This window comes from Callionymus lyra, chromosome 1, assembly GCF_982586985.1.
Source record: "Callionymus lyra chromosome 1, fCalLyr1.hap1.1, whole genome shotgun sequence".
Classification (NCBI taxonomy): domain Eukaryota; kingdom Metazoa; phylum Chordata; class Actinopteri; order Syngnathiformes; family Callionymidae; genus Callionymus; species Callionymus lyra.
The window spans coordinates 9,080,045-9,107,939 of record NC_141818.1 but is presented as its reverse complement, the minus strand read 5'-3'; the positions used below and the strand labels follow the sequence as shown (position 1 = coordinate 9,107,939).

Below are 27,895 nucleotides of genomic sequence, written 5' to 3'. Positions count from 1 at the left end.
CTTCTGTAACAGTCGACCTAAATCTGACGAGGACTTCTGACTTTCCGCCTCCGGGTAGAAATGAAAAGTTTCACTAAAGTGCCATAAAACAGCCGACAACATTTGTAAAACACACACAAATAAGAATCTACACATCATGAACAACCATCTTGTAAGAACGAGTGATAAAAGAAATAAAAACAGGAATGGACGGGGGTTTTTAAAACAGGGAAATATATTCGGGAAGTGAAACGAAGAGTAATCCGATAAAAGGAAGCATTAGCGAAGCCTCACACATCCCGAGGACAGAAACAATGTTCATAAATAAAGTAACGAAACATGCGACAACTGTGCAAAAATGAACTACTTTCGAGGAACTAACACACAGAACGTACAGACGAGATTTTCCAGTGGTTTCTCTTGAGCTTCAGAATCCTTCGTTTGTCAGATAAACCGTCGTCGTCTTCTCTTCGTCTTCGCATCCCATAAGCGACGACGAACGCCTCCTGCTCGAGGTCCGATAAAGATGTGAACATTCGTTTGGATCGTGGTGTTTTTTTTTTGGTGAAGCAAGGCAAGAGGCACGTGGACGCACCGGTGACGGAGTGAAGTTTACACGAGGATCAGGTTCTGGTGTGTCGACGACCCGAAGTAAAAAAGTTGAAGAAAATGATGGATGACTTTTTTGGGAGATCTGGTTTCTCCTCCATCACCATGTTGTGTTTTTGTTTGAGAACCCCCCCCATGGAGGAGCCGGACGGGGAGGGGGGGCCCCTGAAAACATCAGCCGTGGAGAGCTTTAAATGCTGCTCCTCAGGCATGTGAGGTGTTCAAGGTCAGCACCCAAGGCTTGTACGACGTCAGCCTCCTCTCGCTTGGATCAGGAGATGATGGTGTGACGGGGGGGTTTTTTTGGGGGCGAGTTTGAGTTCCTTCTGCTTCAGTCTTGAGAGTTTTTAACTGAAAATATGTCATTTTCACTGTTGACACCGAGAGAAACCACTCGGCTGCTCCAAATTTTGTTCAAATCACTCAACAGTGAAGCAGGAGGACTTTCTTTTTTCTTTTTTTTTCCCCAAGAGCCAGTCAAATAACTTGTGTTGATTTGAGGTGAATATTATTTAAAAAACGTATATATATCAGTACCTTAACAATATTGAAAGGTTGAATGCAATATTGAAAAAGTAGATTTTTATTTTTATTAAATTGTTGATTTTTAAGGTTTCACATATTGGATTTTATCTTATTATTTTTTATAATTAAATACAATAATTTCTATATTGGAAGGTTGATTTTTCATTAAATAATTTAATTATACAGTTTGAATATTTTCAAAATTAAATCTATTTTTACACAAATATTTTGCTATTCCAAACATTCAAAGTTAAACATGTTTAGGCTTCACTCAACGCATTTTCTGGTGGTACTATTAATAACTATTAACTATTATATTAACTTTTGATCTTGAATTTCAATTAAAAAAAACATTGATTTCAATTTTAATATGTAACTCAAAGTGTTAAGAAATAATTTCGAAAATATTCCAACAATTGAATCCAAAATTATGAAAACAACCGAGTCAACCTTTCAATATCTAAATGATTAAATTTAATCACTAAATTAATTAATGCTTAAAAAACAAAAATAGTTTCAAGTTTTAACTTGTGAAACGTTATCGACCATCTTGCTTATATTCTGACTGATATACTTCCATGTTTATTTAATTTGAATGACGTATCATTCAAACATTTCAAGACATTTCTGTAGCTCAAAATCCGAACTTTAAAAAAAAGAATCTAAAATAATCAATAAAATTGATTTGATTCCTTAAAATACAAACGTACATAAAAATTAATAAAAAAAAAACAATGCTTTAGTACTGGGTCAGTGATGGGTCAGTGATCGAAGCATTTGATATTGTTTCCTGATCCGAGCTATTAAGCTGGCGGCGTCTAAAGAGGGAAATATTAAGATCCACTGAAGGTTAAAAGTCTCGATGACGACGTCTAACCTAAACTATGAGAGTTTTGCACAAAAACAGCTGATATGAGGAGCTGGATACGAGAAGTGAGAACCAGTGAGAACCAGTGATGGTGGTGTCGTCGTCTATAGCTGAAGGTGATTCTTGTGACCTCTGGTTTAGATGCTGTGGTTCGCCTCGGAGTCGGACAGCTGCTCGAAGTGGTCCGGACTCTCCTGGACTTCGCTCGGCGGCTCGTTCTCCGGCTCGGCGTCGTCGTCGTTGCTCTCGGCGCTGTAGTCGATCGCCTCCAGGAACGACGGCTCGTCCTCCTCCATCACGTAGGTGGTCGGACAGCTGCTGCGGAGAATATATACCATCAATTATTCAAATCCTTCAAATCAATCTTTTTTTTTTTTAAAGAAAAGGGTAAAAGTTGGATCATAATCATAGTTATTGATTCCTGATTGATATTTAAATATAATTGAATTGTTATTTAAATGATGTCCAATTAATTAAAAAAGTTTTCTTTTAATGTTCAACTTTAAATATCAGGGTTTTTTTAAACTAAACATATGTATTTTTAAATCACATTTGTTTGTGTACATAGTTCCTGATTTATATGTAAATAATATGCATAGAAAATAAAATGATATTAAATCATTTGTTTTCTCTTTAATTTCAAACAAAACGTATAAGATATTTTAATATCTAATTTAATTTAATATATTTGATTAATTTTCTACTTACTCCTTTTATTGATTAATGTATTTTAATCTTGACTTTACTTTTGATCACGTAGATAATTTATTTAATTTTCTTCCATTTTTAACTGAAAACAAGTTTTCATGTCGACCTCAGTTTACCTACTTTTTAATAAAGAGTTACTCTCGTCTTCTAATGTACAAAACCTAAAACATGATTTAAACACGGTCATTGTATCTGCGTACAAGGATTACACATCTTTTAAAAAGACAGTCCAAATATATTTTTTTTAAACTTAAGACTAAATACTGACACAAAAGTGTAGAAAGTAGAAAAAAGCAACACAAATCAAACAACTGCACAAATGGCCCTCGAGCCAGAATGTGAACTTCACAGACATTGTGTATATTTGACTTTATTTAATTTAATTTGTCATTTTCTAACTTAACAAAATACTCCTTTGATAGTATTATGTTTGTCCCCTGGTTTTAAATTAAACTGCATTCTAATAAACTATTAAACAAGTCTTCTAATGTAACAAACCTAAAAATTGACTTTCATTGACCTGCTTGGATCGAATAAATAATGACTGTTTAATGACGAACATAACATTTGTGAATCTTCTTCTTTACATCACAGCGTCACCAGTGGAAACAAATCAGAAAATAAATTATTCAAGCTGAATGTACATTTGCTGCTCATTTCTCTTGATAAAACATATTTTGAATTTTGACTTTATGAAGTTCAATTTTTTGTATTTTTCCCTCCATATTTATTGAATTTCATAAAATAAAAACTTGCAGCAGGTTCAACTGGTGAAGCGCGAGGCGCCGGAACAACAGCATGAATAAATGAAGAATCATCTCGAGAAAACAATCCTGGAAATCATCTGCTCTGTGCTCGGCTAGTGAGGCTGTTGTTTTTTTTTTTCTTTTTCCTTGCGGGTCTTAATGCTTAAATGGTTGCTGCTTCTTTGAGGTTTTAGTGGCTTTAGTGGCTTTTTAATGGTGTTAATGGTCTGAAATGTGATCCCTGGGAGACAGTCGATCAGGGGGCTCAGACACTCATCTCCCACCCTGCTCTCTACAGTAAGTGTGTGTGTGTGTGTGTGTGTGTGTGTGTGTGTGTGTGTGTGTGTGTGTGTGTGTGTGTGTGTGTGTGTGTGTGTCTCTAATGATCTGAATGGACAAACGGATAATGACAGTTGTAAGTTTGTGATTACAAGCCATTACAGAAACAACCCTTCTCTTCTTTCTTGCTTTCTTTGGACGGCATTTTCATATGTCATATCTCTTCCAACACACACACACACACACACACACACACACACACACACACACTGACTCTCACACACACACATGCCAGGATCTACTCATTCCCAGAGTCAGTTATTGGCAGACGCCCTCAGATGCCGAGATATCACGACCTATTAAACGGTAAGTGATGCTGCATTAAACCATAAAGCCTGGATCTCGGAGGACAAACACAGAAACACTTCTGGAGTCCCTTAATGATCAAAGGCATGAATGATGGATGAACGCATGTCAATATAGCGGAGGAGAGTAGGTGAGGGCAGGGAGACGGGTAGAGACGGAGAGTGAGACAAAGAGCAGCGAAGCAGTAAGTGGTCCAGAGGACGAAAGCCGTTCCTGGGAATCAGCCGACTTAACAAATCTCCAGGCAGGAAAATGGAAAGAGAAAAACACACAAACGATAAAAGGAGTTTGACGACTGGAGGTGATGGATTAAATACAAAATCTGCCTGCGTTAGCGGAGACGTTGGTTAGGCCACAGACTTTTAAAAACAATATGTGGTTGGTGGTTCAATTCCTGCAGGTCCACTAGGAAGAGTGAACTGTAGAAATGTTCCTGACGGATCAATATTTACACTTTTTAAACATTAGGGAGTATCTTGAATAGTTGATTTATCTTTTAAATTGACTGCTTCTTGTTCATAAAAAACATGTTTTAAAGAGACTTATTGATTATATTTTATTCAATAATTCCTGATTCCTACTTGAACAATCTGCTTATAAAAATACAATCAATTTTAATTAATTATGTTTTGTATTTTCTCTTTTAACATTAGACTTACGTCTGTAACATCATTCTAAGTATTTATTGTCCCTTAAAATATGTTTTTTTCATAGAGAAATTCTCTTTATTTTATTCATATTATCTGTAGGTTATATTTCAACAATATGCGTCTAAAATAAAATGATAATTTTCTACTTTCAATATTTGATACCTCATTTACTTTTTACTTAACTTTTCTTATTACTATCCTTTTTTATTATTTCCTGATAATATTCAAAGTTCCTGTTTTTTATTTTAATACTATGAATAGAAAATAAAATTACAAACAATTAGTCAACAAAACTTTTTCTCTTATAATCTTCGATTTTCAACACTGATAGTTCAAGTTATATGGAGTTTTCTTCAGTTTTTTTCTTTAGTTTCTGATTTATATCTAAACAAAATGTATATATAGATCAAAATTATAACATTTTCAACTTGAAATATTAAATTAGGAGGGTGTTTCTGTTATTAACTTCCTTATGTTATACTTTCATTTCTTTATTGCATTTCTTATAACTATAAATACATTTTTTTAAATATAATTTCTGATCATATTTGCATGTTTTTGTCTGTAGTTCCTGATTTATATTGAAACTGTTGTTCTTTAACTTTAGTCGATTATATTTTTTACTTAACTTTTATCGCCAATATCCTTTTTTATTTTTATTTTATAAACATTTTAATTGATAATTTTAGATCATACTTGCATATTTTTTTCATAGTCCCTGATTAAATTTAAATCTTTTCTAAATAAAATACAATAAAGTTAATATTCTCACCTTTAAATGTTCAACTTTAGCATGTTTTTCCTATAGTTCCCGATTCATATACACGTCTATAAATCAAATTATATACAATAAATTAACCAACTTTTTTCTCATTTAATTTTCATCTTTAAATATGACATCTTTTAAGGGATGTTTTCTTTTATTTTCCCTTCTTATTTTATACTGTAATTTATTCATGTATTGCGTTTGTTGTAACTGGAAAATATGATTTTGTAAAGATAATTTTTGATCATATTTGCACGTTTTTTTTTCCATAGTTCCCCATTTATACATTTTACCATAGAGAAAATAAAAAGATATACAATTAGTGAACTTTATTTTTTAGCATTTAAATTATATCTCTAAATATTAGATTGTTTAACTCACTTTTCTTAATTTCAATGTCATTTATTCATTTTTGTATTTTTTATCTCAATAAAAGATTTTAAGGGAAAGAGATTTTGCACAATTATTCAGTCCATAGTTAATCAATTATCAATTATCATTTTAAAAATGTGTTTAACATAATATTAGTTATTTAATGTCAGGACATAAATACAATGTTTCTATTTGATCATTTTCAAGACTATTTATGCAAGTTATTCGTTTTTTTTGGCATCATATTAACACAATTTTCCTTCGTCCCTTATTCCTTTGGACTCACTGCCCCCGACATCAGCCACGAAACACAAACACACAAGTGACTTAATAACAACAACCCTCAGAATGCTCGGCTGCGCCCACAAGTGCTGGGTTCTGATCCGGAGACGAGAAGAACGCGGTTTGTGAGGCTAAATGAGACGCTGAGTGACTCGCTCACGACGAGTGAACGCGCTCCAGGCGTCTTCACGGAGACGACAGAAACTCAAGCGAGGATCTTTTCAAAACCACGACAACTCTGTCCTTTTGATGCCGATGTCGCCGCCACGCGACTCAACCTTTTTCCCGCTCGTGACGCCGCTGACAAGTGAGCGAGTGGCAGAATCAAACCGTCGTCACGATCCAGACACAACCAAACACAGAATTAGGGGCTTTTTTGAGAATTCAGCTCCGGATTTAACTTACAATCCACATTAAGATGTCTCGATCCCACAGTTGGATTTAAACATTGATCCATCCAAGAAAATAATTTCTCCACCTGCTCTGGTGCTTTTCTGAAACTAGTGAAAACTGAAAACTGGAATAATGTAGTAAAAATACCATCAAGTCTGTAGTGAAGTGAAGCAACCGCTCTATAGGACAAGATCAGCAACAAAAGTTTTACCTTACCTTACCAAGAGAAACTCCCTTTAAGTTCCCTTTATTTAATGATTAGATTTTTATCAAAGAGCAGAATAAAACCTCAGGAAACATGATTTAATTGACGTACAAATATGTTGTTAAATATATATAAATATATATATATTATTTAAGAAAGAAATCAGAAATAAAAAGGTGGATTTGACGCAGCAATAGAGAAGATTGAAAATATTTTGTCTGGCTCCCCCAGTGTCAGAACAGTGCAACTGCAATTTCCATGAGCCAGAACTGAAAAGGTATGTTTGTAACTCAATTAAACAAGGAAATAAAGTTTCTTGGAAAACCTTTTTTTCACCTCCGTGGTGTTTTTCTTGCTTTACCAGGGTTTCTTCACTAGAGGGCACATTTAAAGATGAACTACTAAATAAATACACTTTGTTATCTTTGGCAGTTCAAACTCTTCTACAAACAAATACACGATAAAGAATGAATAAAATAACGATATAAGATGAGAATAAATAAATAATTAAATAGAAATTTCCCAGTTTTTACAAAAGAAAGGGGACTCCAAAAGACCCAGAAGAGGATCTCACCATGAGGTGGACACATGCAACTGCAGCTTAAACATAGCAACAGGAAGTAATAACTAGTCATCCTGCTTAACGGTCCACTGTGAATACATGAGACTCACCTGGATACTTTGGTCTGTGTTCCTATCATGTCACTCTCCAGGTCCAGCAAGTGTTGGTGGTTGTGGATTCCCGTCAGTCTCTTCAGCCTCAGGAGGGCCACACAGAACTGGGCCCCCATCTCCTCCAGCTCCCTGGTGCCGATCTGGAGCCCCTGGTGAAGAGAACGTTGGGACAGTTGGATGGTTGCTGGAGACGCGTTCATGAAACCAGAGAAAAGTCTACAACACATTTTCTGACTGAACCGTTTTTGTGTATCTAAGCAGCTCATGCATGTTTCAATAAGAGAATAAACTGTAATGGTTTCAGCAGAAGTAGAGCGGATGTAAAATCATCCCAGTTGTTATGATAACATCAACAGTTGAAGAAACGTTAACGTTAAATTAGAAACAAAGAAAATTCAAAATGAACAACTAAACATGGAGGCTGCTTCACCTGTGGTCACAGACTAAAATTCGATCGAGGATTTATTTAGATTCTGATAAGATCAGTGACCGATACTTCAAGTCTTTCATGTTAATCTGATTATTTTACATTAAAAGCATTAAAGTAAGTGAGTAAAAGTCATTTATAAAGATCTTTCTTGACCAGGGTCACAAAGCGCTTGATCAATAAATAACAATACACAGTTAAAATATATACTTTAAAAGTTCAAGACACTTAAGACAAACACAGGAGTCCGTGTTCAGGAACCATCAGTAGATTCTGATCCACAGACCTCAGAGCCCGAGCTGGGGTGTAAGGCTGGATCAGATCACTGATGTAAGGAGGAGCCTGACCATGAATAGCTTTAATAGGTTTTAAGGATCGGGGAAATGTGAGTTCTTCTACTAGAGCGGCTCAGAATTCTCGCTTCAGAGTTTTGTATTAACTGCAGGCGAGACAGCTGCTTCTTGTTAAGGCATGAAAATAAACTGTTACAATAGTCTAAACAAGAAGACACAAATGCATAGATTATAAGACACAAATGTGTGTTGTGACATTATTTTCCTAAGTTTAGAGATTTCTCTCAGTTTAATCATTTAATTCTCCTGTGCATGTCAATAAACTATTCAGACTTACGGCAATTAAATGTCGATATTAGCACAGAAACGGACCCTAATGTTGCGTTCTAAATTACCATCTGGACCCTAGTATGATTTTGAAGAATGTGTTCCTACAGCGCACAGCGAGTTAAATTCAAGACTTTTTTAATACCACTTGAAACTGATATTAAGACCAATATAACTATAAACCAAAGCTGAAAAAACAAATCAATTATTAATGAACTCATGATTCTAAATATCGCATTTCAAATAATACAATTATGAATCGCTTTCATCCATGAAGGAAAATATTGGTTGGACAGTCAATTCTTTATTGAATTTACACCTTATCATGTCGTCCAAAGTTAACGTCTCTTTCCTAAATTGCTAAAAGAACAGTGACATGGATCTGCTGCGAGTCCCTGAGTAAGAAGTAATTTATTTTTAAATAAATAAATGTGAAGATATTTTGAACTGTGAAACTAATATAAAATCAATTTTCCCATGAGTTCACATTTTTAAGAATTAAAAAAAATGTGAGTGAAGACATTGTTATACCAAATAAAAAAACTTTGATCAAGAATCATGAATTTAATGCCTTTTAATACTTTTTAAGAATCCGTGGGAATCGTGAAACTACTGTGCAAGTGAGGTCTGCCTCTTCCCTTCCATCTTCATAGAATAATAATCTAGTTGGATTTGAGGAAACCATCGGGTGGGCCACATAAAATGACTTGGTGGATCTTATTTGGCCCCGAGGCCATGACGTCTCAAATGTGCTTCAAGAGAAAAAAAAAGTCATTTAAAATAGAAAAGCAGATCGACTGGAACAAGTGAAACAACACAAGTTGATAGGAAGACAAAACACACCCTTCCCCGGATCCACCAAAGAACTTCCCCAGCGTTTTTCCCAGGAGCAGTTTTTTTTTTTTAAGGAGCATCTCAACTCGGCGTGACCTCAGATATGAATCCAGGACGCAGGAGACATTAGTTCCTGCACATCTGGAATCCTATTCACGCACAAACCTGCGGATGCAACTCCAGGCACCACACAAGTGTCTCTCAGTTTGGGAAATGTTGACTTTGGCAAAACGATACGTATCAGCGAGGACATCGGCTCCAAGGAAAACGAGGAGGAGAACTCAGGGTCACCATGAAGAAGAAAAAAAACTACTGACTGAGAGGAGCGAGGTGGGGGGAAAAGAAGGGTAGCAGCGCCCTCTGCTGGCTACGAACATATATAAATGCAATAAAACAATAAAAATAAAGACTTTTCAGCGAAATCCTATAATTACATATTTAAAAGAAAAAGTGCATGTGAAACAACACAACATATAAAAATCAAGAAACAAACTCATTCAAAATAAGTAAATGTAATCAATAAAATCAACATTACCTTGTACTTCCCCTGGTCGCACCCACAGAGCGTGCTCTCCATGGTGTAGCTGCGCTGGACTCCGATCTCCCTCCACACGACCACGCGTGCCGTCGACTCTTTGGAACGTTCCACCACGAAACTGCAGCTGCCCATGCTGAAGGCCGGCGCGATCTGAGAGAGGATCTTTGGCAGCGTCTGAAAGTCACAAGAATAATCATATTAATTTAGCTTTTGATAAATCACAACCTCTCTACACTAAAACACAAAACTCTAAAAATGTTTTATATTAGAATTAAAGGAGCAACCACAGAAGATTGAACACGTTTGCATCTGGCTCCCCCTGCTGTTGGAACAGCGCAATTGCTATTGTCCTGAAAACGGAAGTGTCGCTGCCACAATCCACGAGTGCATTTGTTTAAATCGAGAAGCTTTTGCTGGGTCAGCTTCAAAAAAAAAAACAAAAAAAAAACCTCTCAGTAATTCAACCATGAAAGAAACTAATGCAACTGCCGTCTCCGACCCACGGCGCGCCCTTACCCTGTATCCCAGGTCCTCCTGCAGGTCACAGGACGTGGCGCTGATGTTGGACTGCCAGACCGTCTCCTTCACGCTGCAGCCGTACATGAAGACGTTCTTCTTCCTGGAATGTCCGTGGTAGTCACAGAACACCTTTTCAAAGACAAGGAAGAAGAGTTAAAATGTGATTTGAAATGGCAAGAACGGAAAATAAACACACCAGTGGCGCCCTCTGTGTGTGAGCCAGGTATTGCAGCAGGCCCTTGGTGTGGTAGATGGTGGGGTGTAGTTCCGGGTTGGGGTTCTGCCACTGGCGATTCAGATCCTCTCCACTTAAAGAGCAGCGGTGACTGAAGAGAGACACAACATGTTCATTTAAAACCATGTTTACTTTCATCTCTCCGGCTCCGAGCACACCTTCCGTTCACCACTCCGTCGGGGTTGAGCATGGGCACGATCTTGAAGACGTAAGCCTCTCTGAGACTCGCCGCCATGGAGCTGGTTCCCATCAGGAACTCCAGCGTTCCTTTCATCACCCAGCTAGCATTCGTCTCACCGGGGTGAACTCGCGCCGAGAGGAAGATCAAAGGACGGTTTCCTTCAAATATACAGTGTAAAGTGAAAAATAGCCAAAAACCCTTTATAGAAAAAAGTGAAAATATCATTTTTAGTTCTTCTTCTTCCATTACTTTTGCTGAAGAGGTTGCTTTGGTCAGCATTTATCTTCCGTCAGTGTTTGTTTGATCTCCTTGGCAGTGGTATGCACCTTCTCAGTGCTTTTTTATTTGATTAAGATCCTTCTTGTATGTTTATTTGGTGTTTTCAGTAACAGAGCAAGAGTTTCACTGGGCGGTCTAGTACCGAGGTGTGGACCTCCTTTAGGAACAGATGGGATTGTTTTGAAGATTTCTCACAGCTCCAGCTGCTTCCGTCGGGACAGACATGTTCCTTCTGAACAGACCGGATCTCTATAGTAACTCCTGCTAGTTTCATCATAGTGTTTATATGCAGCTGTGTAAAGATTATAGACCCGCACTCGACTGTCATTAATTGTGACCACACACTCAAAGTAGGACAAGAGAGAACACATCCTCATCAGTGTGTGGCCCTTCTCTGTGAAATGACCCCCCACTGCACGTCACACAGGCTCCATCATTGTCGATTTCTTAAAACACACTTTTATTGTTTGGCTTTTATTCAAACACACAGCTAAAAATATACATATGTTATATTTCTTCTTCATGTAAGAGTTATCTCATGGTTTTATATATTCTTAGTTTTGTATTAAATTATATCTAGTGTTTTTATTGTATTGTTTTATCCATTTTTGCACAGTGTACAACACGTGTTGTTTTTCATGAATAAAAATTGTATGGTATTGGGTGCCATCGGTGCAGATTACACAATTGATTACACAACTGTTATCCTGCCTGACATGTAAAATAAAGGCAGTGTACATTTCAAAATACAACACTAAATAACTCATTATTAACTGCGTTTGTTCATTTCCGTGTTGCAATTAAACTTCCTGCCCCTAGAGGGCAGCAATCCTCCACAGCTAAAGGAACAAAATCCAGCAAGATCCCGGCGATAACTGAGGACGAGAGGATACAGTCGACTCCAGTGGCTTTTAAAGCTGATATTTGGACATATTTTTGTTTCAAAAAAATAAAAGCAGTTACGACTTCATCAAGAGTCATGTGGTCTGTAAATTCTACAACACCAGAGTCAAGTACTCGACAATACTATAAATACATACTTGTTACTACAGTATCACAATATATATTATCCTGACTGACATGTCAAATAAATGCAGTTGACATTTTAAAATAAAACATTAAATTACCCTCATAAATATACTTGTAAATAAAGATTACACTTAGTGGTTAAAAGGGTCGCAAATAAAGTATAAGCCTCTTCATCAGTTTGTATAATACTACTATAAAGAAGTGGAAGTTTCACTCACTGAACTGACAGATGTGATCGTTGGAGTTGGACTCGGGCATGGCGGTGATGGTCAGGAGAGGACAGGCGTTTCCTCCGAGGGTCTCACAGAGAACATCCTGTCTCAGGTAGATCTGAGGCGTCCTCATGGACTCCAGCTTGGCCAGGTGCATCTGAGGACAGTTGAAAAAAACTGCTGATGAAGCACATACTAACCTGTGAAATACTGTTGAATAATACCTTGAGAGAAGAGTAGGTGTACGGGAAGTGATACGCAAAGTAGCAGACGTCGTCCTTGTTGGTGAAACTTGTGCTGAAGGTCATCGTGTAATAGGACTTCCCCTTCTGACCTCCAGCCGCGATCGAACTCCGGGCAAAATGATTTCTGTGGAAAATGTCAAACGTTTCATGGGAAGCGAGGGACAGAACATTGTGTCTTCCTCTTTACCCTTTCTCTCCCGCCACGACGGCCACGACGGGGGTGGAATAACGACGACGCTAACATTATGTATGACAGTGTTCAGACAATTAATGATGACATAACATCAATTTGTCATTTAATAAAAATAGCAATGAGCTTTAAAATGGTCTCGGGTCATTCAGTACGAAAGGTGCCCAAAGTGTCTAGTCAGTTTTATGGGCTGTCAAATATTGAAATGTATTTGAATATTACTTAGAAGAACGGGTGTAAAAAAAAAAAGAAAAAGAAGGAAATTAATACGATATAACAATGTTTCATTTTTTATTATAATGAATTGATATGAAACAGCACTGTATCTATTTTTTTAATACTTATTTCTGTATTTCAAATCATATATTTTTGATTTATATATGCATAATTCTTTCACGGTTATATATTCCAATAAAGTGTGTATAAAATAAAAATATATATAATATATCCAAAAAAGAAAATCAATTTACAAGCAAATATTCACTACGTTTGTTCATTTTCGTGTTGTAATTAAACTTTCTGCCCCTAGATGGCAGCAGTCATTACTTCCTCCGCAGCTAAAAGAACAATAAAATCCTGCAAAATCCTTGCGATAACTGAGGATGAGGGGATACAGTCGACTCCAGCATCTTTTAAAGCTGATATTTGGTCATATTTTAGGTTCAAAACAAGCAGTTCCAAACTTAATCAAGAGTCATGTGGTCTGTAAATTCTGTAACACAAAGTACTCGACAATACTACAAATATATACTTGTTCCTAGAGTATCACTTTATAGCTCATATATCTCAATATAGCATACAGTTGCCCCTGTAACGTGTCTTGCCAATACACACCACAGGTTAGAAGGATGTTGATAATATAATTGTATAAATCTGGAGAATGTACACACTTGTAGTAACAGATGTCAGTTCCAGTTCTGACCCAGCTGGGCCGGCCACTGATCGCCTCCTGTACCGAGTACATCAGCACCTGCATACCTGTGTTCACAAAAAAACACAAATATATTATAATAACGACACGGTAAATGTTACCAGTCTGTGCTTCACTCACCGTAGTTGAACTGACTGTTGGACTTCTCGCAGTTGATGATGTTGAAGCGGTAGCTGGTTCCGACCCGCATGCCGCTCACCTCGAAGTAGAACCACTGGTGGTAGTGGTTACTGTTGATGTCCGAATTCAGCACCAGGTCATACTCGCACCTGGAAAAAGAGCATCGTGTGAATAATACTGATAATAAGTATTTAAAACAGTTGCTTTTATTCTTGGTAAATACTCACTTTCTGACTTGAATGGCCTTCCTGAGATTTCCAGACTCAAACTGAGAGTTGAACTTCAGTGAATCTCCTTCGTCTTCCACGGCCGGGCAGCTGAAGAATATTCCACATGAAGATGCAGAAATAAATATAAAAGTATAGTGTGTATTTCATGCATACAAGTGGCTTTCTATGGAAATGATTAGTCAAGGTTTTTAGCCAACATTTGACAAAATAAGTGAATGTATTTTGATAAATAACCCACCAGGGATTATCCAGGTCGTAAATGATTTTATCCACGATATCATTTGGATGAATTAACCTCTCGATGTCCTGGAATATCTTTGACCTGCAATATTAGAAAAGGCAAATGTTAACACTTTATTAAAACATTTGTTGTTTTTTGCAGAAACAGAAAATGAAAGATACATTTTTTGATACATTTAAAGAGTAAGTAAAACATCACAATGTACAGTATTTTAAATACTGGTTTCAGAATGAAAGTGGAAATCCAAGATGGTGGAATTGTCACAACAATAGGCAAGGAAAACATACTTTCATTATTATTATTATTGTCATTATATTATTTACTTAACCTTTCTTTTTGCAATATTCATAATTATTAACATTTAACCTTTTTTTTTTTTAAGTTTTTCTAGTCATTAGCTTAGGCTGCATTAGCTTCTAGGTTGACATTCTGACAAGAAAGATAGAAAGCTATCCATCCATCAATTAAACCAAGTCATACATTTTTTTTTAAATATTTTTCACACTATTATACTGTGTGTTTTGTTCAAGCGAGTTTCAAAATCTCAATATTTTCATATGTATAATGCTTAAAAAGGTAATAATATTGTGTAAAAACAAATGAAAGGAAAATACAAATATGGTTTGAAAAGAGCACCTTGGCAGAGGTCTGCGCTCTCTAGGTGCTTATCTATCTAAAGTGTATGAGAAAAGTCTCACCTCTGAACTCCGTAAACCCTCTCATGAAGCGGTTCCCTACAGTTGGCGGCGACATGTCCAAAGTAGTCCGGGTAAGCCACCTCGGCGTACTGGGGCACTGAACGGGTCGCCTTCACCATCTCCACGTACAGCTCCGGGTCGTGAAGCGTGAGCATCAGCGCCGTGTCCGGTACCTCCAGCACCTCTCCTCCCTCGTCGTCGAGTCCGTCCGAGCTGCAGTCGGACCCCCTGTTGCTCCGGTCCACGCCCGCCAGCCGACAGGCCGCCATGCCCCCCACCAGCAGGGGCGAGAGAATGTGTCGCGTGGCGTTGACCGCGGACCCCTCGAGTTTCATTTCCTCCGAGCTAAAAGACTTGTCGCAATCCAGGGAAACGGACTCCAGCACCCGGGAAATGTCCTGCTCCGTCATCGGCCCCTGAGAAAAAGTCTTGGCAAGAGTCGACAGCGTGGAGTCCAGCTTACGGGGCTGTCCTTTCTGGTCCTGGTCCTGAATGAGGTGGATGCCGTCTAGATCCAGCGGACCCACGCCGCCCCCGGGAGCCGGGGAAAGAGAAGAAGGAGTGTTCCTGGTTTTGGTGGAGTTGAAGTTCTCCTTGGACCTCGGGGAGGAGACGTGGTTTGGTGACAAAGATTGAGCCGTTGGAACAACGATCGGCCACGTGGATCTGGTCGAGGACGACGACGATGATGATGTCGGGGACACGCTGGAGCTTTCAAAGTTGTAACCCTTGAAGAAAACAAAAGGCATCACTGTCAGTATTTTGTGGCGTTTTACAAGATTTTTGCTCGTCCTTTGGTGGATGCTTTGATCCTGCTGAGATTTGAACCAGCAACTTCTTCTAGTCTCCAGCTTCTAATCTTGTACATACAAGCAAGTATATCAGTGCCATCAGGATAGTGAATGGTTGAATTTGACATTTCAAATGTGGAATTTTGACTTTCCTTATTGAAATATTATTGTTTTTTTTAACCCTTTTAATCCCCCATAATAAATGTAATTGTTGTATCCGTTGCGTTGTCACTGTGTCCGTTTTCGGGCCTACGGGTCACCTTGACCCTCAGATAACACAAGCATTAAGCATTTAGTTATTTTTTGAAAAAATAATATTGAATAAAAAAAAAAGGTCTATATTCAAAGGTTATATTGGGTGGATTTGTTAAATGGAATTAAATAACTACTTTCAAAATAAATGATTTTTTTTAAACATAGTTTGAAATTCTCATTTAAATTTATAAGAGTGTTTTTTAAATCCAGTATTTTTCATTAATAGTCTTTTGATCTGACTGATTGATCGAGTGTCTCGGTACTCTAGGTATTGTCTTACAAAACCTAATTATACCAACATTTTTATATTGAATTTAAAAAGCCTTGAATTTAAAAATATTTTATTGGTAAAAAATATTTGTTAATTATTAGAATTGGAATATCAAACTCTATGTGTAATACAAATAACATTTGTAATAAACATTTTTGTTTATTTAATTATTTAAAAAAAAAATGAAACCTTTCAATATAGAAATTATTGAATTCAATAATTCAATAGATAATTAAAAGATTACAAAACTTTTCAAACATTTCAATACAAATCCTCACCTGGAAGTCCTCGGAAAGTTCTATGAAAAACCTCTCATAGACTCTCAACTCTTCGAAGGGACGAGCCGGGACGGTTTTCGAGTGCAGCTTGTTCAGGTCCGTCTCGATGTCCTCGTTCTGTCCAAGAAACATTAGAAAATATTAAACTCAGGTTCATATTAAGTTTGTTTTGTGTTTATGTTTTTTTAGAAATACATGAGGTCCTTCCGTAAGGAAAGGGGACCCTGCAAACGCAGCATCAGGTTCGGAACCACATGAAACTCCGACATGCCTCAGGATATTCTATCCACTCATTTTAGGATTCAGGCTGGAACCCTAGAGGCCAGGGATTAGAAACACACAACTGAGGCGCAAATTCCGAAGGCGCACTTTCCACAGTTTGGTCGCCAGCTGGCCCGACCTTTAACCGCTCGTTGGTACACTTTGAAATCCAATGATAGCAAGACCTGGAGTAGAAAATTAATCTTTTTCGGACAAAATATTGACACATTTTAGACCTGATTTTAAAATTAAGTAAGTAAGTATATATTGCAGGAGAGAGAGCCAGAAGAAAAAGACACAAAGATTTGTGTTTGTCAAAGCATATTATTTGATTTTATGTATGTTTTATATAAATATATATACACATATATATATATATATATATATATACACATATATATATACATACTGTATATACATAGCAAGTAAAAGCACCTTAAATTGTTTTTAATGTAGGTTTATTAGAAGACACATTACTAAAAGGAAAATAAAAGAGGATTCAAAGAAGGTATATACATGAGTTAGTACAACAGAAAACATTTTAAAAAGGTAAATATTTCTGTAAAACATTTTTACATGATCATTTTATGATCCTTAAGGGGGGCCATATTATATAATAGGCTGCATGTGGCCCCCCGAGGTTGAACTTGAACCAAATTGAAACACATAAATAAACAAAGTGTAGATTTTACCGCAGAGTTGTTATCTTTATCGTCTTCTTCATTCTCCGTATCTTCATTTTCAGCTTCCAACTCGTCGTTGTCGTCACTATCGTCAACGACGTCATCGACTGAGGACAGAAAAAAAAAAAAAAGTTTCACCAAAAACTCTCAAATCATTCATTTATGAGATTATAAACATAATGGGTTATGAAAATACAATCATCCAACATTCAAAAATCAACATTTTTCTCATCACTGGCACGAACAGAAAGTACTAAAAGTCATGTTGAAGACATGGTGGCTTGAATGTTTGCCGTCCTCACCCCCTGGAGGCTGGCTGTACAACAGGGCCACGGGCCCCGCGGCAGGTATGTGCGGCAGGTGGAAATCAAACGCCGATTTGATGGTGGGCAGAGGCAGACGGTTCTTAGGAAAACACTTTCTCATGATGAGACTGGACGTGTTGACCAGAGGATCCAGAGTCCGTGCCGGGAGACATTCCTGATCGAAAGGTAAAAGACAGAGGAAGGAGTACACGTTTATAATCAGTGGTAAAGTAATGTATTACTGTCACGCATTTACTTTTGATATAACGCAGTAGTGTATGTGATGGAAAGCAGAATATAGGTGGAAGTCTTCAAATGACAGACAAAGATTACTCGGATTATTATTCTGCCCGTCGTCTAAAGACCAGTTTTTATTCATTGGAGTCTGTGTTTTGCAGGTTTTGACCTTTTGTCTCGTCTGTTGGATAATCAATATCTTACGATTGAGCATTAAAATTCAACCAAAACAGTTGTCGCTTCAGAGAGAAGTCAAACAGACTATGAGATTGCATGATAAGCATTTGCTTTTCTTGTACAAGTAAAGTATTTGTGACTTCAAACTTTGTTTTTTTATCCCTTGCGTTGTCTCTGTGTCTGTTTTCGGGCCTCCGGGTCACCTTGACCCTGAGATAACACAAGGGTTAAGTTGTTAATTATTTTTAGCTACTTGAACAAGTTTTTTTTCAAAATTTTAAGATTCAACCAAAACTATGAGATTGGATTGCATGTGAAGCATTTACTCTCCTTGTACAAGTAAAATGTTTGTGACTTCAAACCATCTCTGATATCTGTTCTTCCGAGTTTCATCTCTAACCTGAAAATAACAAATCACGAAAATTGTAATATATAATCAACTATACACCACTACAACAGCATTAGATTTAATTTAAAAAAATTAAAAATCAAGTTTTTTTTACAATAAAAACTTCCCACACGAGACTATGTAGGAGGAAAAATCTGCCCAAATGTTTACCTCTTGTAAAGCCTGTTAATGAGTCAAGGCTAATGATGAAATTGATAGAGATTTAGGACATTCTCTCTCGATTTAACTCGCAGCAGTGAAGTAGAAGTTACAGCATGTGTTTTTAATGAATTAACATTAATCGCTTTAAGAAGTGTCCATGTATTGAGTGTACAGAAGTGAGTACGTTTTATCAAACTTGTTAGTTTAATACATTTGTTTGAAGGGTCAATAGACCAAATAACTTTTATTTAATATAAAGTACTTCATGTCCATGTTTGTCTATTTAAAATATAACTTGTAATATTTGTTTGGTCTGCAGTTTCACTTTTATTTTGAAACTAAGGACTACTCTTGGATTTTTGATAAATTTTTTCCCTGGAATTATATTTGAAGAGAAAAAAGGAAACGTAAAAAGCGTTGTGCATCTTATCAGGTAACTTTAATAGCTTCTCAACATTCACACATTCAAGTCAGAATGTAGCTTTTAATAAACAAAACCAAAAAACTGTAGCTCAGTTGACTTCAAGTGTTACATGTCCAAAATGACAGTATCTCTGTGACAATATTATGTGTGTTAATGTTTATTATGCGACTGTTGTTCCTGATCACACTCACGGTCGACGAGTTGTACAAGACTTTCATCCCGTCGGCTTCAATGAACGCTTTCCTCCCAAGCTTGATGTTGGTGATGTTCTTCAGGCAGACCAGGAGTCCTTTGCGGATCACCACGTGGCGATGGCGCGTGTCGTTGCGGTGCCAGTCGAGGTAGATGGACAGCAGAACCGGCACATGCCCGGCGTCCACTGACCGATGCGCGTTCGTCTCTGTGTGGTCAGAGAAACACTTTAGAGTAGGAAGAACGACGCGAGACGGTCCAGTGGTTAGAAAAACAAAAGTGACGGTGATGATGATAGAAAGAGGACAGCTGCTTTAGATCGTCTCATGAACGCTACATTAATAAGTTAGTGCTCTAGAAAGTTACTCACTGGATTTGAGCAGTGCTCCCAGTGCATCCAGAGCTACCCTGTTTAGAAACACATGTGTTACATGGAAGGAAAATGTTAGAAGTCCATGCTGAATCCCGATGATGATTCGTACGCCTTAAACACTCACTTGAGAAGACTCGTGTTCCTCTTGGAATATGGCGAGATGATCTTAAACATGAGCTCCATCACGCCACTCTTGCCCATAGACATCGAGTTGACCGCTTTGAAAAAGATGTCGGGAATCTTTGTTAACCTGGATCGGGAGCGTTCAACGCACAAGCGAACTTACAGTTGGTGGAGTAAACCCTGAGGACCTGCAGGCAGGGCAGAAGCAGCTTGACGTTCTGTAGGTTCTGTTTCACCAGGTTGACCGTGACGTTCATGGCGCCGCTCAAACGGGCCTTCACGCCCAACTTTTTATCTGAAAAAAAGAGAGAGTCACTTAAAGATCAACATGTGCTGCAAAGTTCTATCTATCTCTCTCTCTACACACTCTATGTATCTGCAAGCAGCTTTAAAATCATATTTTATTTTTTATAGTTTCTATTGTACAAAATAAAAATATTATTACATTATTATTTTTTGTTATTTTTGTTAACATGCAAATATTTGCAATTCAACTTCCGGCCGCTAGATGGCAGCAATCATTACATCCTCCGCAACTAAAGCAAAAAAAAATAATTCTGCAAGATTGAGGCGATGACTGAGGACGAGAGGATGCAGTCGACTTAAGCAGCTTCTAAAGCTGATGTTTGGACACAATTTTGTGTCAATATTCTCAATATTCACTGCGTTTGTTCATTTTCGTGTTGCAATTAAACTTTCTGCCCCTAGAGGGCAGCAGTCATTACGTCCTCCGCAGCTAAAGGAACAAAATCCGGCAAGATCCCGGCGATAACTGAGGACGAGAGGATACAGTCGACTCGAGTAGCTTATAAAGCTGATATTTGGACAAAATTTGGTTTCAAAACAAATGAAAGCAGTTACGACTTCATCAAGAGTCATGTGGTCTGTAGATTCTGCAACACCAGAGTCAAGTACAACAATATATTGTATTGTTGCCCCCATCTTGTGATGAAACTAAATAATTACGGTGAAACAAAACACACTCACCCTTGACGCCGACCTTAGCGAGCAGAGAGTGAAGCTGCACCATGAGTTCTTCGCTGGTTGGTATTTCTCGACTGGCACTCAGCAGGATCTGCAGTAATATCCCGGTACCACCTTTCGACACAAACACACCCATTCTTCGACCCCGACCTTTGAAAGAGGAAACGAGATCTGGGATCAGCTATCAAGAGCATTTTAGATTGAAGGAGGTGAAGAAGAGAGTGCAGGCAGGGCGGAGATGCTGATTTCAACCAGAAATTTGACGTGTACTTTCTGATACGAAACTCTTCAAGTGTGTGACAAGAGTGTTAAAAAGCAGATCACTAATGAAAGTTAGAATGTAAAATATGGCCGTTAAAGGAACAGATAAAACTCACCAACAGTCAGTAGCTCAGTGAGAATATTAAGAATGTTGAGGGTGGTCTGTAGGTCAGAAGAGTTCTGGCAACGACGAAGAATCACAGAAAGAATGGATTTAATAAAAATGTGTCGAGGCCTCTGGATACAGTCAATTACAAATAAACAATCTGACCTCCAGTGAGGAAAGGATGACCTCCATGCCGCTGGAGCCTTTGGACATCACCTCCTTTCCACTTTTCTCTGTAACACACAGCAAGTCACCAACGTCACTCGAGAATTTACACATACATGTCACACAAGTCTGGAATACTGCAAGAGTTTGTTTTCATGTCTAAACAAGAAGGATCTGTCTCACCTGCAGATGATACAAAACTCTGCAGCCAGAATTCTGAGCCGCTCTAGTAGAAGAACTCACATTTCTCCGATCCTTAAAACTCTTCACTGGCTTCCAGTTTTTTTTCAGGATCCATTTTAAAATTCTGGTTCTTACTTTCAGATCTATTCATGGTCAGACTCCTCCTTACATCACTGATCTGATCCAGCCTTACACCCCAGCTCGGGCTCTGAGGTCTGTGGATCATAATCTACTGATGGTTCCTGAACACGCTTCTGGACCAGAGGAGAGAAATCCTTCCAGACTGTTGCTCCTAAGCTTTGGAACGATCTTCCTCTCCCTCTGTGTTTGATGATCTACTGACTCCTTCAAGAAACATATTAAGGCTTTTCCCTGATTTTCTGAGACTCTTGTGTTTGTCTCAGTGTTGTCTTGATCTCTTAAGTATATATTTTATTGGGTATTGTTTTGATTGTTTAAGCGCTTTGTGACCTTGGTCTAGAAAAGAGCTTTATAAATATTACTTACTTACTTACTTACACAGAATTATAAGACTTAAACTACTTAAATAAAACCCCTGAATTTGGTTGATTAATGTCTGGTTCTCTGCAGACTTCTAATCATTTTAAATGTGTGTTAATAAAAGTCCAACAAACACGTGTATCTGCTGTTTCACCTTTCCACCGTCCTCTCTCGCACCTGCTGAACCCTATTCTTACCCGGTTGTTTTAGGAGCTGACAGAACTGTCTTTGAAGTGCTCACAGAGACAGACCCTGGACCTGACCTGCCACTACGAAATGCTACTACGAAATCCTAAAAAACACAAACACGCGAGGAGGAAAATAAACAGGATTCCTCTTGCATTCCCAAAAAGAAAGAATGCTTCACACCAGCAGCAGCAACTATGGACCCACATATGCCCTTGTGAAAAATGTATAAACCAAACAGAATGTTTTGACTCTATGGGAAGGTCTGTATATCAGCGGCACTGTGTCCGATTATTTTTAGCGTAAAGAATGTGAGGAAATGTGGGCATGAATAAATAACACATCTTAAGAGGGACTGCCCGTCTCTGTTCCCACACAACTCAAAACTATTTATATATTATTTTAATAATTGAATGTTATTAGAAACATATATGTATTCACTTGGAGTTTGTCGTTGATCCCCGACAACACATTTATTTTTAATAATAAATATATGATTTAAATGAACAAAAACATCAAATATTTATTCACAAGTGTCACATTTTCTTACCCTTTTATTAGATTATGTTTCATCTGTTTTTTTATTTTTCCTTCATTTCCTTTAGTTGTATTTTCTTCTTTGTCCAACACAATTTTATTTTTAAGAACTATTGTATTAATTACGACTGTAAAATAGGGGTGTGTATTAGTAAGAATTTGGCTTTACGATACGTTTTGCGATACAATATATTGTGATAGTGTAGGAAAAATAATGTATTTATAGTATTGTCCGAGCACTTGACTCTGGTGTTGTAGAATTAGAAAAAAAAAAAATTTAAATGTTGTTTTCTTTTTTAAAATCGATAAAAGTTCTCTTGAATATTGAAACAGTATCATCAAATATGACATTCTAATATTATAATGATATAAATATTTTCTAACCCCACTGCAGTAAAATTATGTGAAAGCCTTTTTTACTTATTGGTAAACCTGATTTTATAAAAGGTCACATTATCATTTCATGGGAAATGTTCCAACATGCTTTGCAAGACAGAAAAAAAATAGCTAAAATAGAGTAAAAAGGTTGTTTTTTTGCTTCTTTCAAAGGTTTTCATCATTTCAAAACCTACCTGGAGAGTCTGGCCGGACCCAAGTGTGACCATATCTCCTGGTGTAACGATATTCCATTTTAGAACAGAAATATCGCGCTCGAACGAAAGATTTGAAATCAACTAAATCACGATTAAATCTCTACACAGGTCCAGTGATCTTCATCTGATCCACCTTCTCACTGCAGCACCACATGAGGCCGTCACAGTAGACGCCTCCCTTCACATGTCACCAGAAGCTGCGCTGCTATAGAACATGTTAAATATCATGTGCCCCCCCCCCCTTCCACGGACTCTCCTCTTTCTCTCCAGAGGAAAAGGAGAGCAGCCATAAATGTAACAGGTGACAGGTGTGATTTATGATTTGAAAATTCCCTTCATGAATATTTTCTAATTTAATGCCACACTCGTCTTAGACCTGGACCTGCCTGTGTATTGACCTCTCGCGTCTAAGCCTTTAAGACTCTTGAGACTCGAGACAGTCCTTCTGCGAGTGTATAGTTACTGTGAGCGGAGGCAGAGACCCTTAAACATCCCCCTTTACTCACGTCACGCCCCTTGGAGCGGATGACACCAGCAGGGTTTGACACATGGATGAAAGGGGAACAGGTGATGGATCCAAATAAGCAGAATAAAAGACACGTGAAGCCATGACGTGGAAAGATTCCCTTGACCTTCCTAGATATACGTATATATATTGATGCCAGTCATTCTCCACGCGCAACATAAAAACAAGGTTAAAAATGGTTCATATTTATGATTAAATCTATGTAGAGAAGCTTTATTTGTTGGACAATGTAGGTCAATATCTTATACCACAGGTGTTTAGCTCAATCCTACAGGGGATCAGACATGAGTTGCAGACCAAACAACATGTATTTACCAAGCTGTCTGTCAAAGTAAGTAGTATAACAGCGTGATATTTTATATTCTGGGAGGCTCAATTAATCCTTATTATCTCAGGTTGTTCTCACCGAGCACAGAGTTTCTTTTAGTTCAGGCATTATTTATACATTTATTTATTATTATTTATTATCCATAAAAAGGTACATAGTTTTGAGGAATAAATAAAAATTGAAAAATTAGTCCAGCCATCGTTTTTCCCCTATTTTTTAGGCATTATTTATACGCTAGTTTTTTTCTGAAGAGAGCTATAGCATTGTCTGGCTTAAAATCTGACAATCTATACAAAACTATTATAGACTATAATGTTGTTGAGGAGATATTCTTTTTTCTGCTGATAATTTTGTTGTGAAATGCTTGAGATGAACAAACACATATATTGTGTACTTTTATTTTATTTTATTCTTTTACAGAACCTTTTTTATTGTTTCATACAACCTTTTTTATTTAGTGTAGCAGAATGCAAATTGAAATAAGTAAAAACTGCATTTAAACATTTAATAAAAAAAAAAATTAAAGTTGAAAAAATAATAATAATAAAATGGACCACAAAAACATTTTGCTAGAACTCCACGTTGTGTAGAAGCGTCTTCTTTTTGAAGATTCAGAATATGGTCACCCATGTTAAAAAAACAAACCATCTGCCAAACTAGAAGGCACGTAGTAGACGTAGTAAAACTAGTAGTTGTTCTGGTAACACCTCTTATGCTGCCTCACGTTCAAACAGAAACGGTTTCATTTAGACTGAAACACTACATCATCCATGAAGGGATATTTTAACATGCTGAGGTCACACAGAGGAGAATCCTGATCCTCTCCATATATAAACCTAGAAATCCAGCTCGACAATCCAGCTCGACAGGTTCGTTAAGGAAGCAGATCAGGTCCATCAGGTATTTTGATAATAAATAGAAATAAGAGAGCGATCTAAAGCCCAAGCTTGTCATTTACATGCAGCTGATAAACTTAAAAATCTGATTTTCTTTAACTAGCCACAACAATTGAGAAGCACCCAGCTGCTCACAAAGGACCCAAAATAATTAGTATTTATTATCCATTTGTGGTGTGGTTGTGTTCATGAATACAAGCACAGTTGTGTGATATTGTGGACTCTTACCCTGAGTTTGCATGAGATGAAGAATCTTTGCCGTGACCTGTCGTGCCACTTCAATGTCTCGCCCCACAGCTTCTCCATTTATCCTCTCCAGCTGGCCCAGAAGCATCTGGACCCTGGAGTTACTGGGGACTCTGGAGCAAAGAGATAAACAAATGCAAAGTTATTCAGAGTTGTTTCACAAACACCGTACTGCAGATATTTACACAGACGGAATCATTGACACAGTGAACATTGTAGATGCAGATAACACTGAATAATTACACAACATAGTGTCCTTGTACGAGGGCTATGATTGCACGTATTTTTTTTGTTGCAAATAACAATTTCTGATGAGGAGAAAAACAAAGATATCAGCAGGAAAAATGAATGTTTCGATGTTTCAACAGTTGAAGAAGACGGACAAGAATAGATGTGAAGACGTCAAGGTAATAATTATATCAACATCACACCTCAGTGTTTAGATGATGTTACCTAGAGACTGTCGAGACACAGATATGATTGGTCGTGTTAGTTATTTCTCAAGTACCTACTTATCACATGACACTTAATAGACTGGTCAAGGCTGATTATAAGTGTGTGTGCTGGAGAAATTAAAATTGACAGATTAGCCATTTCCTTTTTCATAATATGTGATTCAAAAATTCAACACAATGATGGAAAATTCCCCATTTTCCTCTATTCTAAGCACAAATGTCAGTCTGTACTTGAGGCCAAATCTCTCCTCAATGCCTCTGGCTTTGCATTCCTTTAAAATGAAGTCAATCTTATTTTCAATACAAACGTATTTAAACATGCTCATTAGAATGATCACGTCCTGTCCGAGCCGCTCCATTTTTGGTATTTTGTTCTTTTTTTAAATTCCTGCTGAACAGCAGTCAGCTGGAAACTGGAGGTTAAAGTTCAGAGCTGTTAAAGATAGACCAAAAACTCTGTGATTGTGCCCTGCAAAGACAACTTTCCGACATGTCCTTATAAAGCCTCAAAGCTAAAAATGGAATAATAACAAAGGGGGGAATTTAAAATCTCATAAATATGGCAACATTGGACTTAAGTCACATGAAAACTCCTCTGATCATTTAAAGTGCTCGGAGGTGTCTTATCTTAAGAGTGTTTCACTTAAGACCTGGCAATTCTTCGAAAAGTCAAACATATGGATGAAACAGATAACAACTTGTCATTACATGAAAGACCCTTTGTTTGCTTTTGCACTTACCCTTTTTCATTGGCCATTTTGGGTTTGTTCATTTTCACCAAATCAACATGTCATGTTGTCTGAAAAAAAAGCACACAAGGAAAACAATAGTCAGGTGGTGGAAAGAGTCAATATTTGACAACCGACAGAGCTCAGCACATTTTTAATATAAATGAATAAGATAAGGTTTACTCAGGACAGCCAGCTCTCGCTGGAAGTATCAGATGCTGCAGACTCTTCAGGGCAATTAAAAACAAAACAAAGCGTCCGCCCAACATGCCGTAGATCTCGAATGTCGGCGGACAAAAGAGCAGGAAAGCAAGGTAACTTGAACACAAGCTCAGTCGGGATCACTTCACCATCCAGAGAAGTGCATCACGATTCACTATCTAATAATTGCATGGATTACTTGTCACTTTATAAACAAGACTGACAGAGAAGGATGAAAAGTCATTTATCCAGTAGCCGGGATGAAGAGTTTTACAGCAAACACAGAAGTGTTTGAGTTTAGATAAGATCACAAACTCTACATTTATAAGGGGTCATAAAGCTCTCAGCACACATGATGTTCTGATATGTCTGGAAAGCAGAGTGATGTAAAAAAAATCACATTACAATTATACAATTATACAATTGGAAATGACAGTCGTTTGTTGTTGCTTTTAAATAATGTCATTCCAACAAATGTTACACAAATAAAGCTACATGTTTTGTTGCTAAATCTTATGGTTTCATGACCATCGAAGATCTCGTCTTTTGATGCATGACAGCAGCAACCACAAGAGCATTTTTTAAGAGACATATTGACGTTTGTTAAAAACCAGTTGGTGAATACAAATCGACGTAAAATGTACCTTAAGACCCCCTCGTTTGTTTGCTTTAGCTCGTGCTAGTGACCGCTGCACCTGCTATCGACGCCCGTCTCTGCACGTCTAAGCTAGCAATGCTAACAAAGTCCATGGACGTGACACCACCGAGTGCACGCAAAACAGTCGGTTTCGTTGGCGCTCAAGTGTTCAGTATACAAACCTGCACTGACAGGATCCGTTGAGCGATCTGAGGCAAGAGGGATTCTGGTGCAAAAACAAGAGTGTGGATGGTGGTCTGTGACGCCCTGGTGGTGTTGTGATGAGACCCGTCAGATACGCCAGCACTGGGTGACTCATAAATGAGCAAACTACAAAATAAAAACCCACCAAAACGTATAATATAGCTTGTAAAAAAAATAAGTGTATTAAAAACAATTGTTGTTTTTCAACGCACGAGGCTTTTAAAATGAGAAACGTCCCGAACACGCACAAGGACTACAACTCCCATTGGTAGTAGCGCAGTAGTGA

General features: G+C 37.6%; 1 protein-coding gene across 3 annotated transcripts; it reads right to left on the bottom strand.

Moving 5' to 3' along the window:
* On the bottom strand, nt 1-27,832 carry agtpbp1 (ATP/GTP binding carboxypeptidase 1). Of its 3 annotated transcripts, XM_087791976.1 has the most exons (26): nt 27,588-27,832; nt 26,580-26,638; nt 25,367-25,497; nt 21,389-21,456; nt 21,234-21,297; nt 20,860-21,006; nt 20,036-20,167; nt 19,874-19,967; nt 19,747-19,784; nt 19,376-19,584; nt 17,794-17,971; nt 17,501-17,598; nt 16,548-16,664; nt 14,953-15,680; nt 14,252-14,335; nt 14,011-14,100; nt 13,784-13,932; nt 13,623-13,710; nt 12,522-12,666; nt 12,304-12,454; nt 10,755-10,935; nt 10,558-10,687; nt 10,359-10,490; nt 9,840-10,016; nt 7,421-7,572; nt 1-2,299 (listed from the first exon to the last, which is right to left on the bottom strand). In XM_087791976.1, the coding sequence occupies exons 2-26, from the start codon at nt 26,609-26,611 to the stop codon at nt 2,119-2,121; spliced, it is 3,696 nt and encodes a 1,231-aa protein (XP_087648102.1). In that variant the 5' UTR covers nt 26,612-26,638; nt 27,588-27,832; the 3' UTR covers nt 1-2,118. The 3 variants fall into 3 exon arrangements, with proteins under 3 accessions (XP_087648102.1, XP_087648096.1, XP_087648111.1); XM_087791970.1 differs by lacking the exon at nt 27,588-27,832 and having other exon boundaries at nt 26,580-26,650; XM_087791985.1 differs by lacking the exon at nt 27,588-27,832 and having other exon boundaries at nt 1-2,296; nt 26,580-26,650.
* Nucleotides 27,833-27,895: the final 63 nt, after the last annotated feature.